Below are 14,649 nucleotides of genomic sequence, written 5' to 3'. Positions count from 1 at the left end.
CCCACCGCTGTCCCTTACTCTCAAACTTTCCTGTCACCCCAGCAACTGCCGGTCTGCTCTCCATCACCATGGCTGCATCTTGAGGACTGCATCAGTGCAAACAGCGTGTCATGTTCCGGGCGTGGCTGCTCTCATGCACACAATGCCCTTGAGATCCGTCCAGGCTGTTGCCTAGATCATTCCTTTCCATCAGTGACTGGACAGACCACAGTTTGCTTACCCATTCATCCCTGAATGACATTTGAATTGTTTCCAGTTCGGGCACTTATGAATAAAACTGCCATGGACATTCGCCGACAAGTTTTTGTTTGAACGTTAGTTTGAATTTCTTCTGGACAAATGCCCAGGAGTGGGACTGCTGGTTGTACAGCAGGTGTATGTTTAACGTCTTAAACTTCTGCCAAAGTAAGCTCTGGAGTATTGGCGCTAGTTTGCGTGCCCACAGCAACGTGGGCATCCCTCACCAGCATTTGTTAGTGGCCTGTTCTTGTTATTACAGTCATTCTATGGGTGTGAAATGGCATCTCGTTGTGGTTTTGACTCGCATTTCCCCAGTAACTCATGATGGTGAGCACTTTTCATGTGCTTATTATCTATCAACAAAGTAAAAAGGTAAACCACAAAATGGGAAAAAATACTGGCAAATCATGTATCTGATGAGGAATTAATATCCAGAATATATATAGAACTCCTAAAACCCAACAAGAAAACAGACAACCTGATTAAAAAATGGGCAAAAAGTCTGAATAGACATTTCTCTGAAGAAAACATGCAAATGGCCAATAAGCACAGGAAATGATGCTCCTCATCACTGATCATTAGCAAATGAAAACAGAGCTACAATGAGCCCCCACCTCACACCCACTAGGACAGCTACTATAAAAAGTAAATAAAAGCATTGATGGGAATGAGGAGAAACAGGAAGCCTCAAGCCCTGTTGGTGGGAATGTAAAAATGGAGTAGCCATCACAGAAAGCAGTATGGCTTTTCCCCAAAACATTAAAAATGGAATTACCATATGATCCAGCAATTCCATTCTGGGTACATCCCCAAAAGAATTAAAAGCAGGGTCTTGCACAGATACCTGTACACCCAGGTTCACAGCAGGCTTACTCACAATAGTTAAAATGTGGAAGTGAACCCAAGTGTTTGTCAGCCGATGAGTGGGGGAGCAACTGTGGTACATGCAGTGGAATATCACCTTAAAAAGAGGGACACTGTGACAGCTGCCATACATGGATGACACTTAAGGACATGACACTGAGTGGAAGAAGCCAGATGCAAAAGACCATATATCATATGATTTCATTTATATGAAATGGCCAGAATAGGTAAATCCATAGAGACAGAAAGGAGATTAATGGTTGCCAGGAGCTGAGGGGAAGAGGAGAGGAATCACTTAATGGGGACAGGGTTTCCTTTTGGGGGGATGAAAATGTTTTGGAACTAGACATTTTCTAGAGGTGACGGTTGCACAACATTGTGAAACTGTTTGCCACTGAATTGTACACCTTAAAATGGTTTTATGTTATAGGAATTTTACCTCAATAAAATGATTTAGGTTTTGCCATTTCTGTGTACTATTTTTCAAAAATCTTCTCTATAATATTTTTTAGGTCATTTGGCTTTCCATATTAATTTTAGGGTCTCCTTGTTTATATCTTCAAAAATGTTTCTGGGATTTTTATTGGAATTGCATCAGATCTGTGCATCAACTTGGAGGGAATCAATGTCTGTATTGTGCTAAGTGTCCACTTACTAAGTTTTCTTTGATCTCTTTCACTGGCATTTCACTTTTAGCATACAAAATCCTGTACATATTTTGTTAGGTTTATGCTTAAGTGTTTCATGGGCAGAGGGTAGCTATTATAAATGGCATTTTTAAAAATTTCTGCTTCTATCCTAAGAAAGAAGAACAAAGCCAGGGTGTTTTGCTCCCTGACTTCAAGCTATACTTCAAAGCTACAATAATCAAAACAATTTGGTACTGGCACAAGAACAGACCCATAGATCAATGGAACAGAATGGAGAGCCCAGATATAAACCCACACATATATGGCCAATTAACATATGATAAGGGAGTCATGAATATACAATGGGAAAAAGACAGCATCTTCAACAACTGGTGTTGGGACAGCTACATGCAAATGAATGAACCCAGATGACTGCCTAACTCCATATACAAAAGTAAACTTGAAATGGATTAAAGACCTAAATGTGAAACATGAGACCATAAAACTCTTAGAAGAAAACAGATAAAAATCTCTTGAATGTAAACATGAGCATATTTTTTCTGAACACATCTCCTTGGACAAGGGACACAAAATCAGAAATAAACAAATGGACTACATCAAAGCAAAGAGCTTCTGTACAGCAAAGGACACTATCAGCAACAAAAAGGCAACCTGGGAATGGGAGAAAATATTCATAAATAATTCGGCTGAGGGTGGTTTCCTGTGCCTGAGAGTTTCCTGGTGCTTTTATGCTAAGGAATTTTGAATTTTATCCTGAAGCTCAGTGTTTTTGATGAGTAAACGCTTTTTGGTTTGCTGAATGCCTTGGGTTGAATTCCAGAGCACGGAAGCTTTCTGACAGTTTTTCCAGGTCTACAATTGCATTTGGAACAGAGTTTGTTGACCCCTCATTCCATGATGAAACATGCAGTATTTTTTATTACGTAATTCACCCTTTCAGCAAATACATTTACTGAATGCCTGCAACGTGGCAGGTCCTTCCTTGGCCATGAGGACAGAACAGATGTGAACTTTGTTAGATTTTGTTAACCAACAGTAAACAAAGTAGGTTATTCCAGTAGTGAAAAGTGCTATAAATAATGACCATATCTAACTCACTGAGCACCTGCTATGTGCTGGGTATGGTCTAAGCATTCACACAAAGCGTCTTCACCGTAAATTAGCTCACAAGTTAGGCCTTTCCCATGTTATAGGTGATACAGTGGGAGCAATAGCTGCTGGCTATGCCCCCCCAACCCTGACATCATCAGCATTCATTGAATGTAGCTGGTAGGTTATCTCCTGTCGACGGTGACATCACCTACAGAGGAATGGCTCCTGCAGCTGCCTGGGGGTGCGTGCTGGTGGTATCTTGAGAGCTGGAGGCAGGTGTCAGGACCTCAACTGCCTGGCCCTCTTCCCTTCTCCCCATCCCTCCACCGCCGCTGCCCAGGCCTGGGCCAGCCTCTGGAGGCCCAGGGAGGCACAGGGCCTGGGTCCCACAGAAGCAAATCTGGATGGCGTCAGGGCCGTCCCAGGGGCCCAGCACTGTTTGTGAGCCCGGTGGAAGGAGGGCCGCCGCAGCTGTGAGGCTGCACAGTGATCACTGTGCACCCACTTCTGGGGACTCACTGGGACAGACCCCTGGTCCTCTGCTCCCCGCCAGGAGGCAGGACCTGGCTTCAGCCTCCCACACACATGGCCCAGTGGACAAAGGCTTCTTCCTCCAGCCCCAGCCTTTGTGCCTCCCCAGTAGCACTCCCTCAGCTCCTGGGGGACAAGCCTGTTGAGGGCAGGGGCTCCCGCTCACCCACCTCTGCACACCCAGGCCCACACTGCCTGGCACACGGTAGGTTCCCCACAAGCTCTGGATGAGCTGAGAGACGGTCTCAACCCAGAAGCCACAGCAGCAAGGGCAGTAACAGCCTCCAGCCCCGTGTCCCTCCCAGCAGAAGCCCCCTGGCCCTCCTGTCCCCAGGGGCCCTGAGCTCTCCAGGGAAGCCCCAGGTCCCAGCTCCCCCTGCTCAGGCCCCCTGTGGGATGGGTCTGTCCCGGGGGCCCCAACCAGCCTGCTGGGACACTTCTGCTCACATTGCCACACCCCCTAGCCCCCCAGGGTGGCACCTGCCCTCATCCCCTGCCTCACTCCTCCTGAGTAACAACTGTGCCCAGGATTCAGAGCGGGCACCTCACTGCCTCCGTCAAACCCCACTTCCTGGCCATAGGAACTGTCCAAGGCCTTGGGCAGCTCCCCCGCCCCCGGGCTCTCTGCCCAGGCATTGAAACTACCATCCTGTTGGAGGCACATGCAAGGGGCATACCAGGACAGACACACACTGGGCCACAGACCACAGGGACATGGGACGGGGCAGCGCCTGAGGCTGAGGGTCCTGCAGAATGAGACAAGCCTGAGCTGTCCTGCTGCACGGGCCGTCCACCGTCTCAGGGACCACTCAGCGCCCAGCGAGCAGGCCCGGCTACCTCTCCCACCACAAGTCCTGTCACTGCCCCTCCCTGTCCCGGGTCCCCTGGACACTCTGCTCTTGCACAACAGCACTGAGCGGCCACACCACTGCCCAAAACAGGCCAGTCTAAAGACTGGCAGCCTCCACCCCCGACCCAGCCAGATAAAGGGTTTTATCAGGGTGGCCAGGCCCCTCCCCTCCTGGGACCTTGGTTTCCTAGTCTGCTCATTGAGAAACTGGACTGGGGCCCAGGAATCATGGCTGGATCTTGAGGGGGTTGAAGATGTGGAGGCCCTGGTAGGGAGGATTTGGGGTTTCCCCGGGGTTCTCCCTGAAGCCCCCACAGAGACACTCTCAACCACCGGGGAAGAAACTTTCCAGCCAGGGCCTAGCATACAAAGAGCGGGATTCCCAGGGCTGCAGACCCCACCCCTGCAGAGAAAGGTCAGGGCTTCCGGCCTGCGTGAGGGACTGGGGAGGTGGGGGAAGCTGATTTCCACATAGCCGGAAATCCTCCTCCGGACTGGCCAGGCCGTGGCACGGCCCCAGGCACCTGGAAGGAATATCCTGGGGTGCCCAAGACAGGGGGCCTCCGCCTCCAGCTACTGGAAACATCCCTTACAGCAGCTCTGCACCCCCACCCACTCAGATAAGCTCTCTTCCTGAGTCCCTTCCACACCCCCTCCCCTGTGCCCCACCTGCACCCTGCCAGCAGCAGGATGCAGGCTGGAGCTGGGGAAAAGGGGTATGGGTTCCACAGCTGCCAGCGGACACTGCGGGCTCTCCAGCTTCCCATCGCTGGGAGGTCCCTGCAAGGCGGCAGGGACCGGACGCCAGGCCGGAGGGCTGGAGGCCCAGTATCTTCTGGGGACCATCCCGTGGCCACGGATGGGGGGGCGCCTTGCTCCAGGATGGGGAACCCTCCGGGGTAGGGGAGGTGGGTGGATAGGCCCTGCCCTAGGATTTAACCATTCCAGGGCCAGACCAGGCCAGGCCAGGACCAGACGCGCTGCCAGAGCTGCCCCAGGTCTGACGGACTCGGCGGGCGGGGCTGCGGCCCGGCCCTGCCCGCTAGGCGGGGGCGGGACTATCATGAGAGGGGGCGGGGCCTAGGGCGGGGGCGGGGCCAGTGCCTTTATTTAAACAGGCGTGCCCGCGCTTGCGCACCCGCGCTTCGCGGTTGTGGAGCGGTCGTCCGCTGTGTCCGCTGCAAATGGGTTCCGTGATCTAGCGCCTCCGTCCCCGCCGCCGTGATCGTGCGCCGAGGCCCGCGAGGGGTCGCCGCCGAGGTGAGTGCCCGAGTGGGGACGGGCGGCCGCTGGCCGGACACACCGACCGGCGGGCAGGGGGACGAGCGGGCCAGGCGGGGGCTCGGGGCGGGCGCGGACCCGGGGCCGGGGCCGGGGCCCGGGCGCTGGGCGGGAGCAGGGTTCGGGGGCCGAGACGCGAGGGTCGCTGGCCATCGGCCTGCGCCGGGCAGGCCGCTCTCGGACCCTAGGCCGGTTGCCCCGCGCACAAAGCGCCTTTGTTCGCCCTCGCGGCCGGTTCGGGCTGGTTGGAGCCGCCCGCCCCGCCGGGCGATGGCGCCCGGGAGTTCCGGAGCCCCGCCTCGCCCTGTAAATAAACCCGGCGTCGCTTCCTGACCCGGAGCGCACGGCACTGTCCCCAGGGGCCCGGGAGGAGGCTCGACCGGGCTGGGGAGGCTCTTCCCGAGGGGCAGCGGGTGACCAGAGGGGCTCCCGACCCCGCGTGCGCAGGTTTCCACCAGCCACAGGCAGGAGCATGGCAGCCATCCCCTCCAGCGGCTCCCTCGTGGCCACCCACGACTATTACCGGCGTAAGTAAGCCCCTTACCCACCCCCTGACAGGTCTGGCCCCAGCTTGTGGTGTCAGCGCCTTGAGAACCCCCATCTGCTTGGCACTGCCCCTATGCTGCCAGTGCGTGGGCCATGCAGGGACTCTGCCCCTTGTGCAGCTGACCCTGTCTGCCTGATGCTCTCCAGGCCGCCTGGGTTCCACTTCCAGTAACAGCTCCTGCGGAAGTGCCGAGTATCCTGGGGAGGCCATCCCCCACCACCCCGGTGAGTGCAGGTCCATGCCCCCTCTTGCCCAGGGGTCCCACCAGGGGCAGGCAGTGCACCACGGCCCACTTTGCTTCTCTCAGGTCTCCCCAAGGCTGACCCGGGTCACTGGTGGGCAAGCTTCTTTTTCGGGAAGTCCACTCTCCCATTCATGGCCACCGTGTTGGAGTCCCCAGAACAGTGAGTCCACCTTCCTGGGGCCGGTGGGAGGCAGGAGCCAGTGGAAGTAGCCTCTGACCACAAACTCTTCCCCAGCTCGGAGTCTCTCCAGTCCTCCAGTGGCCTGACCACCTGTGACCTGGTTCAGGAAGCCACAAGGAAGCAGCCTGGCAGCCAGCCCAGCAAAGCCAACACGGGGGCCCCATCCTAAGTGGCCACCGCCAGTCACCAGGCATCTGGAGGCGCTAGGCTCCCCAGAGCCCTGCCCGCCCCCCCACCCCAGCCCTACCCCGCCACCCCAGCCCTGCCCCGCCCTGTAGACCAGGCAGGCTGCAGCAGTTGGGTCCTCTCACGTCAGAACAGCAAAACACCAAAAAGAAAGTTAAGGGAACCCTGCTTTTTACTATCCAAGCCACACATGAGCCATCCTGATACCCCATGACCGTGTGCCTTGCACCATGTGGAAATAAACTCCAGGCAGCCAGCACCCCTAATGGTGTGTGAGCTGAGTGCCCAGGGGGAGGGGCTGCCATTTTCCCTGGCCTTCCCGGGGCCCTGGCTGAGCGGCCACCCTGAAGTGTGGCCCGGGTTCAGCTGCGTGAGATGCTCTGGTAGGTGCAGCACCCGGCACCTGGGGAGGAGTGGAGTTTTTGCTGTCGGGGAGCCTGGGAAGGCAGACGGTCCAGAAGCTGGACAAGAAGCCTCCAGGGCAACCAGTGAGGTCAGGGTTCTCTGAGTGATGGCCCTTGGCCCCTGCGGGAGGCTGGGCCTCTGGCTGTGGGTTTGGGAGGCCTCAGCTGGGGAAACGTGCTGCTACTTGAAGGCCTTGATGAAGCCGTCCCTCCCAGCTGGCTTGGGGCAGCTGATGGGGATGAGTACTAGGCCACACTGTCTCGTACCTTCCCAAAGAATGGGGCCTCTTCTAGGGCTTTGTAGGACACCTGAGCAGGTCTGCAGCCCCAGGCTGAGGGGTGTGAGGGGCCTTCCCAACACAGACAGCCCAGCTTTGGGCACAATCCCCCGGCAGTCAGGGAGGGCAGGTCGTCATCCCCTGGCCGCCTCGGGGGCCCTGTCTCTACAGAGTGAGGATTTTGTGCCCCCTACCCAAAGTCCAGGAACCAAGCAGGGTCAAAACTCAGGTGCCCACCATACTCCTTGATGCAGGGAGGGTCAGGCCTGGGAACAGGTCCATTCCCTGTGGAAAGGAGCTGTCGGCTCCTGGAGTGTGCTGGAGTCGGTCAGCTGGAAAGGGCCTGCGTGTCCAGGAGCAGGTTCTAGGAAGGGGCACCTGAGCCCGCAGATGGCAGGTGCACTTCCCTCCGCCCCAGGTTGGGGCGGGTCAGAGTGGCCTGAGGAGCCTTCCCAGAGGGTCCAGCGTGATTCTGGAAGCTGTGGGTGTCTTCTTGGGCAAATTGTCAGTTAAGCAGAGGGTTGCCCGTGCCCTTCTCCATAGGGCCTGGCCCTGCTGCCTCTGCAGCATCCGTACGAAAGGTGCCATGCTTGGCACGCCCAAAGTGGGCTGTACCTCGTGAGGCTGGAGAGCTGCTCCTGCAGGGCTTCGAAGCAGGGCCTCTGCTCAGGGTCCCTATGCCAGCAGGAGAACATCAGCTTGTGTACAGTGTATGCGGTGGGTGGGCACTCTGCAGGGCAGGGCATGCGGTAGCCGGCATCCACCCTCAGGAAGGCCTTGTGGTTGTGAAGCCCACCGTCCCTCGGCCCCCAGAACGCTTGGAGCATGCTCTACACTTGGAACCATGACTGCTGGGAGGCAGCCTGAGTGCTTTGATGCAGGTGCCATGTCCTGGCGATGGCTCCCTCCTACCCTACCCACAGCGGAGGACACCAGGGGCTCAGCCCTGGATAGGGTATCTGACCTCTGCTGAAAATCTCATGGAGGAGAACCCCAAAGGACCAGCTGTCAGACTTGATGGAGTAGTGCACTCGGGAGAGTGCCTCTGGGGCAGTCCACTTGTAGGGTATGTTGTGGTTGTGGCAAAGGTAGATGTCTTCCTGCAATTGGACACGCTGTGCTGGCCACCTGCACCCCTCCCACACCCCGCAGCATGGGCATGCCCGTGGCACCAGCCCTGATGCAGCTGTTGTGGCACTGTGCCCATCACAGCTGCTCCCAGGGCCCCCAAAGAGGTGCTGCCAGGTAGGCCCTGGGCCCCCAGGCTCCACTTCTGTCAGATTGGGGGGGGCGGGGGGCAGGGTCAGGAAAGCCTGGCCTCCCGGGTTATGTCAGAGGATGCCAGGGTGGGCCGGTGTGAATGCCACTAGGGAGTGACTGCCATGGCAGGGGAGCCCACAGATGGGGCCAACTTAAGGTTCATAGGTGCCAAAACAGGTGGCTGGAAATGGCTGTGAGCCCCTTCTAGAAGTGTCAGAACAGTACCCTAGTGAGCCAGGGGACCTGGACGCTGGCCATCAGCAGCCGGAGGTGCCATGAACCTGCCAATAGGCCCCACCCCACTGAATCTGGAGGCAGCCCTGGGGCAGTCAGGACAGGCAGGGAGCACGGTCCCCCGTGGGCAGGCACACTGGCATGACCTCAGACTCAGTAGGGTCTGGAAGCAGCTCGGGGTGGGGGGCTACGAGTGTGAATGGCGAGGGCCCTGCTCACTGGTCCCCAGGGAACACAGGTGCACTCGGCTTGGTTCCCCACTGCAGCAGTGGGCACTGGGGCAGTGACTGGTGCTAGGTGCACAGGGCTTGGCATGCCTGGCTTGGAAACTACATGATTAAAAAAACCTGGGTTGTGCTGCTGGAAAGTTTGCCCTGAGCTGACCCCACACTGGCCCCTCCCCTGGTGGAGCTGCAGGGGGTGTGGGAGGATGGGAGCCCTGAGCCTGCTGGCCCTGCCTCCTGCACACCTGACCTGCCTCTGGCCGTGCAGCTTCCCTTCTCTGTTTCTTGTGCAGAGGAAGCCCTGCGTACAGCCCCACACCCCTCGGTCCCTACCTTGATGAGCCCAGCCAGCCCAAAGTCCCTGACATAAATGCTGTTCTCGCCTACGAGGATGTTCCTGGCTGCCAGGCCCCGGTGTACATACTATGTGATTCCAGGTAGCTCATGCCCTCAGCCACCTGCCATGCAATGTCCACTGGCTCCAAGATGGGCAGGGCTTTCTCATCACAGTCTGCAGGGCCAGCCGGAGGACAAAGCCCTCTGGGGCCAAGGGCAGCTGGCCTGATTTAAGGTTGAACAGTGGACTGGCTGCAACCCTTCAGGAAGGCAATTGTCAAGAGCCCAAAAGTGATTCATATGTACCCTTTACCCCCACAATCTCCTGGGAATCTACACTAAAGCGGTAAGAACTCAGATAAAAGTACAAAGAAGCCCATCACAGCCTTCTTCTCATGACCAAACACCTCAGAAAGGTTCATCAGGCAACTGGCTAATTGGACACAGCACATCTAGGTGACATGTTGACCGCCAAACCCCTCGTTCTTGAAGAGTGCTTATTGACATGGGATGCTGTTTGCAATGTGAAAATTTTTACCTTTGGTGCATTCCACACATTCATATATAAAAATGTTTGTTCAGATTGACGCATACACATACTGGATGTCACTTAACGTATTGCACATTACTTCCCAATCTAACGTCTCTGAAATCAGACTGCAGCTGCACACAATGGCACCTCAGCTAATAGGCAGCGATTGTCTTTGGGTTTTAAATAATGGGACTTGCTACAGGTGATGAGGTTTCAGAGTCAATGAGATACATCCTGTGTGTGTATAAACGCATGTGTATGTGAGTGCACAATGACATGAGTGCATTGTGAGCATGTGAGTGTGCGTGAAGGTGTACCTGCATTGCGAGCATGTATGCGCGTGGTGTGTGTGGGTGTATACGTGTACATTGAAACACCAGGAGTACGGATGGCAAGAAAAGTGAGGGCCATGCTTGTGTGTTCGGGTGCAGGGGTAGGCTAGGCCTGGTGCTTTAGCAGAACAGCCTATTAACGTGGCATAGGAATTGAGTGGCTTTGCTTATTGGTATGTACCTCTACTTGCCTGAATTCCTCCAGGGAACAGAAGCCACATGGATCACAGGTGTTTCGAATCATTCCTCAAACAGGAAGGGCTGGCAAAGGCAGGATTCCCTGGCTGCTGTGTGTGTGACAGAGCGACTCGGGGGAAGTTTGGTCTTTTTCTGTCCTTGTGCCTGTTCCTTCCCCCTCCAGTCAGCGTGGGTCCCCTTTACCCTGGGTGTCTGAGGGCCTGCTCACCCCGCAGCAGCTCCAGCTGGCTCCCCTTGGGCATGAGCTCCAGATGTCCACAGGGTCCCCCACAGTCGCCACGGCGTACAGTGCCAGGACATGCTTATGCTGAAGCTGCATCATGGCCTGGATCTCTGCCTGCAGCGTGTGCTGGTGCAGGAGGCTGGCTGTGGGCAGCGGCCGCGATGGGGTGGCCCGTAGAGAAGGCCGGGCCACCCCCCCACCATACATCCAGCTCCCAGTGAGGCCAGGCATCTTCATTGGTGGGGCTGGAGGGAAGGGGTGACGTCAGGCAGAGCTCATGGCCTGGGCAATCACCTTAACGGCCACTCAGACCTGGTCTTTCCAGAGCCCCTCGAAGACCTCTCCGAAGTAACCAGACCCCCCTTCCTACAGAGTGAACTCTTTCCGAGGCCTCACCCAGTCGTCACAGTGGGGCAGGGGACGCAGGGCAGAGGTGCTGTCCCCATCACCTAGTCCATCCTCCAGGAACTGCCCTTCAGACCCCACAGGCAAAGTCCCCAAGCTGTCTTCAAGTTTGGGCAACCTTCAGCCCGGGAGGGTCCCAGGGGCTGTCCCCGGCCTCGGTGGTTCCTGCTGTGTCCTGCAAATACCACCCTCACTTCCCGCTCTGGGCCAGCAACACTGGCCTGAGTGCCATTAGACAAAACTGCATGGTGGCTAGTTGGGGTGTATGGCCCTCGTCCCCAGAGAGATTGAGGACCTGACAGCACAGCTCACCTCTCACTGGCGCAGGGGTGAGAGTGGCCCAGCAAAGGAGGGCGTGTTCCCTGCCACATCTGTGGGGCCGATGTCCCCAGGCCGAGTCTCCCATACCCACCCTGCATGAGCTGAAGGTCGTGTCATTGAGAAGAGAGGGCTGCAGGTGGGCAGGAGCAGGCAGGGCAGGGGCTGCTCTACCTTCCAGCAGGGTAAGGTCAGCTGCAGGCCGTGGGACAGGCCCTGGGCCTTGTGCTCCACAAGCTCGGGCAGGCCAGGGAAGGACATGGCCTCGTTGAAGTGCAGCCGGCCTGCACATTGCCAGATCTCATAATGCCTCATGGCCTGCCTGTTGCACACAGGAGCTTGGGGATGGGGGGGGGCAGTGAGAGGGACTCACGTGAGCAGGCGCATGTTCCCCTTTCCTGCTCACACGCGGGGCTGTGAGCAGACACCATGCCCACATCCTGCCCTGCAGCGCTCCCAACGGTGAACAAGAAAACCCCGACCTGGGGGCTCAGGGACAAGCCACCCAGGTGGGCTGGTCTGTGCCCACCGGCAGGGGTCAGTGTTCCCTGGAGAAGGTGGGTGTGTCCTGGATGCCACAGCCAGTCGGAGCCAGACCAGCCAGGTGCCAGGCTCTCATGCAGGGAGGGTTAGGGGCAAGGACCCCCAGTCAGGTGCAGGCAGGGCCGCAGATGGGGCAGAGGGGCGAGGAAGCTGTGCCAGAGAGGACGTAGTCAGTGCCTGGCTTCTCGCTGACCCTGATTGGGTCCCAGGTTCATTGCCACAGACCTGCAGCTGGTGCCCAGCTTCTGAACGGGACATGCGGCCAAAGTACCACCTGGGGCAGGGGCGGGAATGATCCTGAGCCCTCGTGGACCCTGTGCTGACCCCACACTGCCCACCCTGAATCCCCGCCCCCTCACCTGGCCTCCACCTTCTAGTGCTTCCAGCCCTGACCCAAAGCTGCCCCGATACAAAGACCCCAAATCTATACATCAGGAATGGCCTTAGTGACCCAGAAGGTGGAGTAGGCACCCCCCTACTGTGCTTCTGGGGTGTCCCCATCTGTGGGGCACAGGCTGCAACAGGAGTCCTGGGGCCCTCCCGCTAGGGCCTCCTCCGCGGATGTGCTGCGCCAGCTCGCGCCTGTGGCCGCAGCTTCCCAGGAGCTCGTCAGGCCAGGTGCTGCCTTGCCAGTGTGGGGCAGCCATGGGAGCAGGGTGGGGGTGCTGTGCCCACACGGGGCACAGTGTGACAACGACTTCCGCTCATGCTAACTAGGTCACATGTCTGGTTCCTGTTGTTTGGAAGGGGAGTGAAGCTTTGCTCCCCAAAAGGCCCAGTCCCTGCCGCAGACCCCAGGGCAGACCCCACTACTGTAGGCTGGCCACCCAGAAGCCTATGCAGATGGCTGAGCCCTCTCTGTGTCCTGGCACCACAGAGTGGCTGAGGGGGAGCCCAGGGGAGGGGTCACACACCTCTGAGGTCCCCATGCCAGGTGTCACACAGAGAAAGCCCTTTGGCTCTCCCAGAACCAGGATGGTGGGGTCCAGCCCCAACCATGGGTCCCCCTCCTCCCCGGTCTTCCGGAGGCTGGCCCAGCCGCAGAGGGACAGAGCTGTCCTGACGGCTCCCTTCAGATTGAGGGGCTGCAGGGCCCAGGGGGCAAGGGCACGTGGCCTGGCCTCGAGGGACACTTACGGCTCAGACTCCACTGTCTCCTCCTCCACCGGGTAGTTGTGGGGCACATAGCCTTCAGCCAGGGCCCTGCCCACTGCATCCAGCCGCATGGCCCACCACCACTCCCCTCCTTCCTGGCCACGTGGAACAGGTCCCCTGTCCAGAAGCTCAGCTCCTCATCCATCTGGGCCTCGAAATCCCAGAGGCTCACATACTTGTGGCCCAGGTGAGCGTGGCCCTGGGACACCATGGCGGATGCAGCTGCAGCACGGAGCACCTGGCCTGCCATGCTACCTGTCCCTGTACAGCAGGAGGGCAAGGCCAACCCTGGCAGGCCAACCCCGCCCATCAGAAGAGCCGGCCCACTTCCTGGTGACAAGGTGCCGTGCCAGGCCAGCCCCACCCACACTCGTGGGGTGGGTATCCTCAGCCTCCCCAAGCCCCTTGGCTCTGCCCTGAGGACCCGACAGCCAGTGCCTGACCTCCCACAGCCCAGGACCCAGTGAGCCTGGCACCACTCCTGCCCACCTGCAGCCACTGTGTGCCCCAGCCACATAGCCAGGCCTGAGCCCCGTGGGGAGGACGGGGTAACCAGTCAGGCTGCCTGGGGTCCACCCTAGTGGTGGGTGGGGGCTTGGCTGTGTATGAGTATGGGGGGGCAGGGGGACCGCCGTGGGAAGAAACCTGACTGGGAGATAGGAACTGGGAGGTGAGGAGGGTGGCCTGCAGACCCAGGGTCTGCCCACCAGCCCAGGGCCTGTCCCAGCTTCTTGTGTCCAAGGGAAGTGCCAGGGAGTGTCAGGCAGACCAACCACAGGGAGAGTCGCATCCTAGGCACTTTCTGTTTTATTGAAAACAGAGCAACGGCCCTCACCTTGCGTTTGCAGACAGAACTGTGTACAGCTCGCGAGCCTACAAGCCGCTGGGCTTCCCACCAGGAAGGGAGGGGTGGTGGAGGCTGCTTGGAGGACAGCTTAGCATCTGCCCCATGCCCCACCCCCACCGAGAGGTGTCCAGCCCTCCCCCCTCCCCAACACACCCCGGTCCCCTCAGCCCTGGGGCCAGCCACAAGCCCGGGTCCAGGGAATCCCAGCGGGTTGCTGGGCACAGACGTGCCGAGCTCTGCCTGAGCCATACCAGGAAGCAGGAGTTTCGGGACCCAGAGCCCCTCCCAGAGCCCTGGAGCACCACACTTGTTCAGCTGGTGGCAGATGAGAGGCCCCAGGAATGCAGCAGTGGCCCCGTGCACACCTGCCTCTGGTCGCCTCACAGGCACCTTCACCCCCTCCAAGGCCCCCCTGCTCAGCCTCGCTCTGCATTCACAGCAACTCTGGGAGGCAAAGGGGTGTGTTGCCCTTCCTGGTGGCCAGAGCCCCTTGGCCCCACGCTGCTGCTCATGTCGGGAAAACCCCAGAACCAGAGGAGACCAGCCCAAACCCCACTGTCAGGCCCACCCACCGGGGCAGCCCCTCAGCTCTCCCAGAATGGGACAGAGGGGGCACTGTCTGCGGCCAAGGGGTCCAAAGGGGCTCAGGCCAAGCCCTCCTGCCCTCACTGTCCGCCTGGCTGGGACCTGCTCC

General features: G+C 58.3%; 2 protein-coding genes and 1 long non-coding RNA gene across 4 annotated transcripts; 2 read left to right on the top strand and 1 right to left on the bottom strand.

Moving 5' to 3' along the window:
• Nucleotides 1-5,330: 5,330 nt before the first annotated feature.
• Nucleotides 5,331-6,932, top strand: PPDPF (pancreatic progenitor cell differentiation and proliferation factor). Of its 2 annotated transcripts, none has more exons than XM_017655349.3 (5): nt 5,331-5,487; nt 5,956-6,035; nt 6,202-6,279; nt 6,363-6,459; nt 6,535-6,932. In XM_017655349.3, the coding sequence occupies exons 2-5, from the start codon at nt 5,981-5,983 to the stop codon at nt 6,647-6,649; spliced, it is 345 nt and encodes a 114-aa protein (XP_017510838.2). In that variant the 5' UTR covers nt 5,331-5,487; nt 5,956-5,980; the 3' UTR covers nt 6,650-6,932. The 2 variants fall into 2 exon arrangements, with proteins under 2 accessions (XP_017510838.2, XP_073092453.1); XM_073236352.1 differs by having other exon boundaries at nt 5,345-5,487; nt 5,868-6,035.
• Nucleotides 6,933-7,078: 146 nt separating this feature from the next.
• PTK6 (protein tyrosine kinase 6) lies at nt 7,079-13,612 on the bottom strand. Its single transcript, XM_017655350.3, is given in 12 exon segments — nt 7,079-8,149; nt 8,282-8,448; nt 9,400-9,491; nt 9,494-9,577; nt 10,673-10,714; nt 10,717-10,830; nt 10,951-11,111; nt 11,577-11,748; nt 12,110-12,154; nt 12,157-12,227; nt 13,091-13,196; nt 13,199-13,612. Coding segments are annotated over 12 exon segments (1,566 nt in total). The 5' UTR covers nt 13,419-13,612; the 3' UTR covers nt 7,079-7,857.
• LOC140849428 (uncharacterized) lies at nt 8,015-9,985 on the top strand. The gene is made up of 2 exons (XR_012131189.1): nt 8,015-8,414; nt 9,360-9,985. It is a non-coding gene; the product is annotated as an uncharacterized lncRNA (long non-coding RNA).
• Nucleotides 13,613-14,649: the final 1,037 nt, after the last annotated feature.

The sequence above is a fragment of the Manis javanica genome, chromosome 5 (assembly GCF_040802235.1).
Source record: "Manis javanica isolate MJ-LG chromosome 5, MJ_LKY, whole genome shotgun sequence".
Classification (NCBI taxonomy): Eukaryota; Metazoa; Chordata; class Mammalia; order Pholidota; family Manidae; genus Manis; species Manis javanica.
Note: the sequence above shows the minus strand (reverse complement) of the source record. Positions and strands in the feature narration are given on the sequence as shown.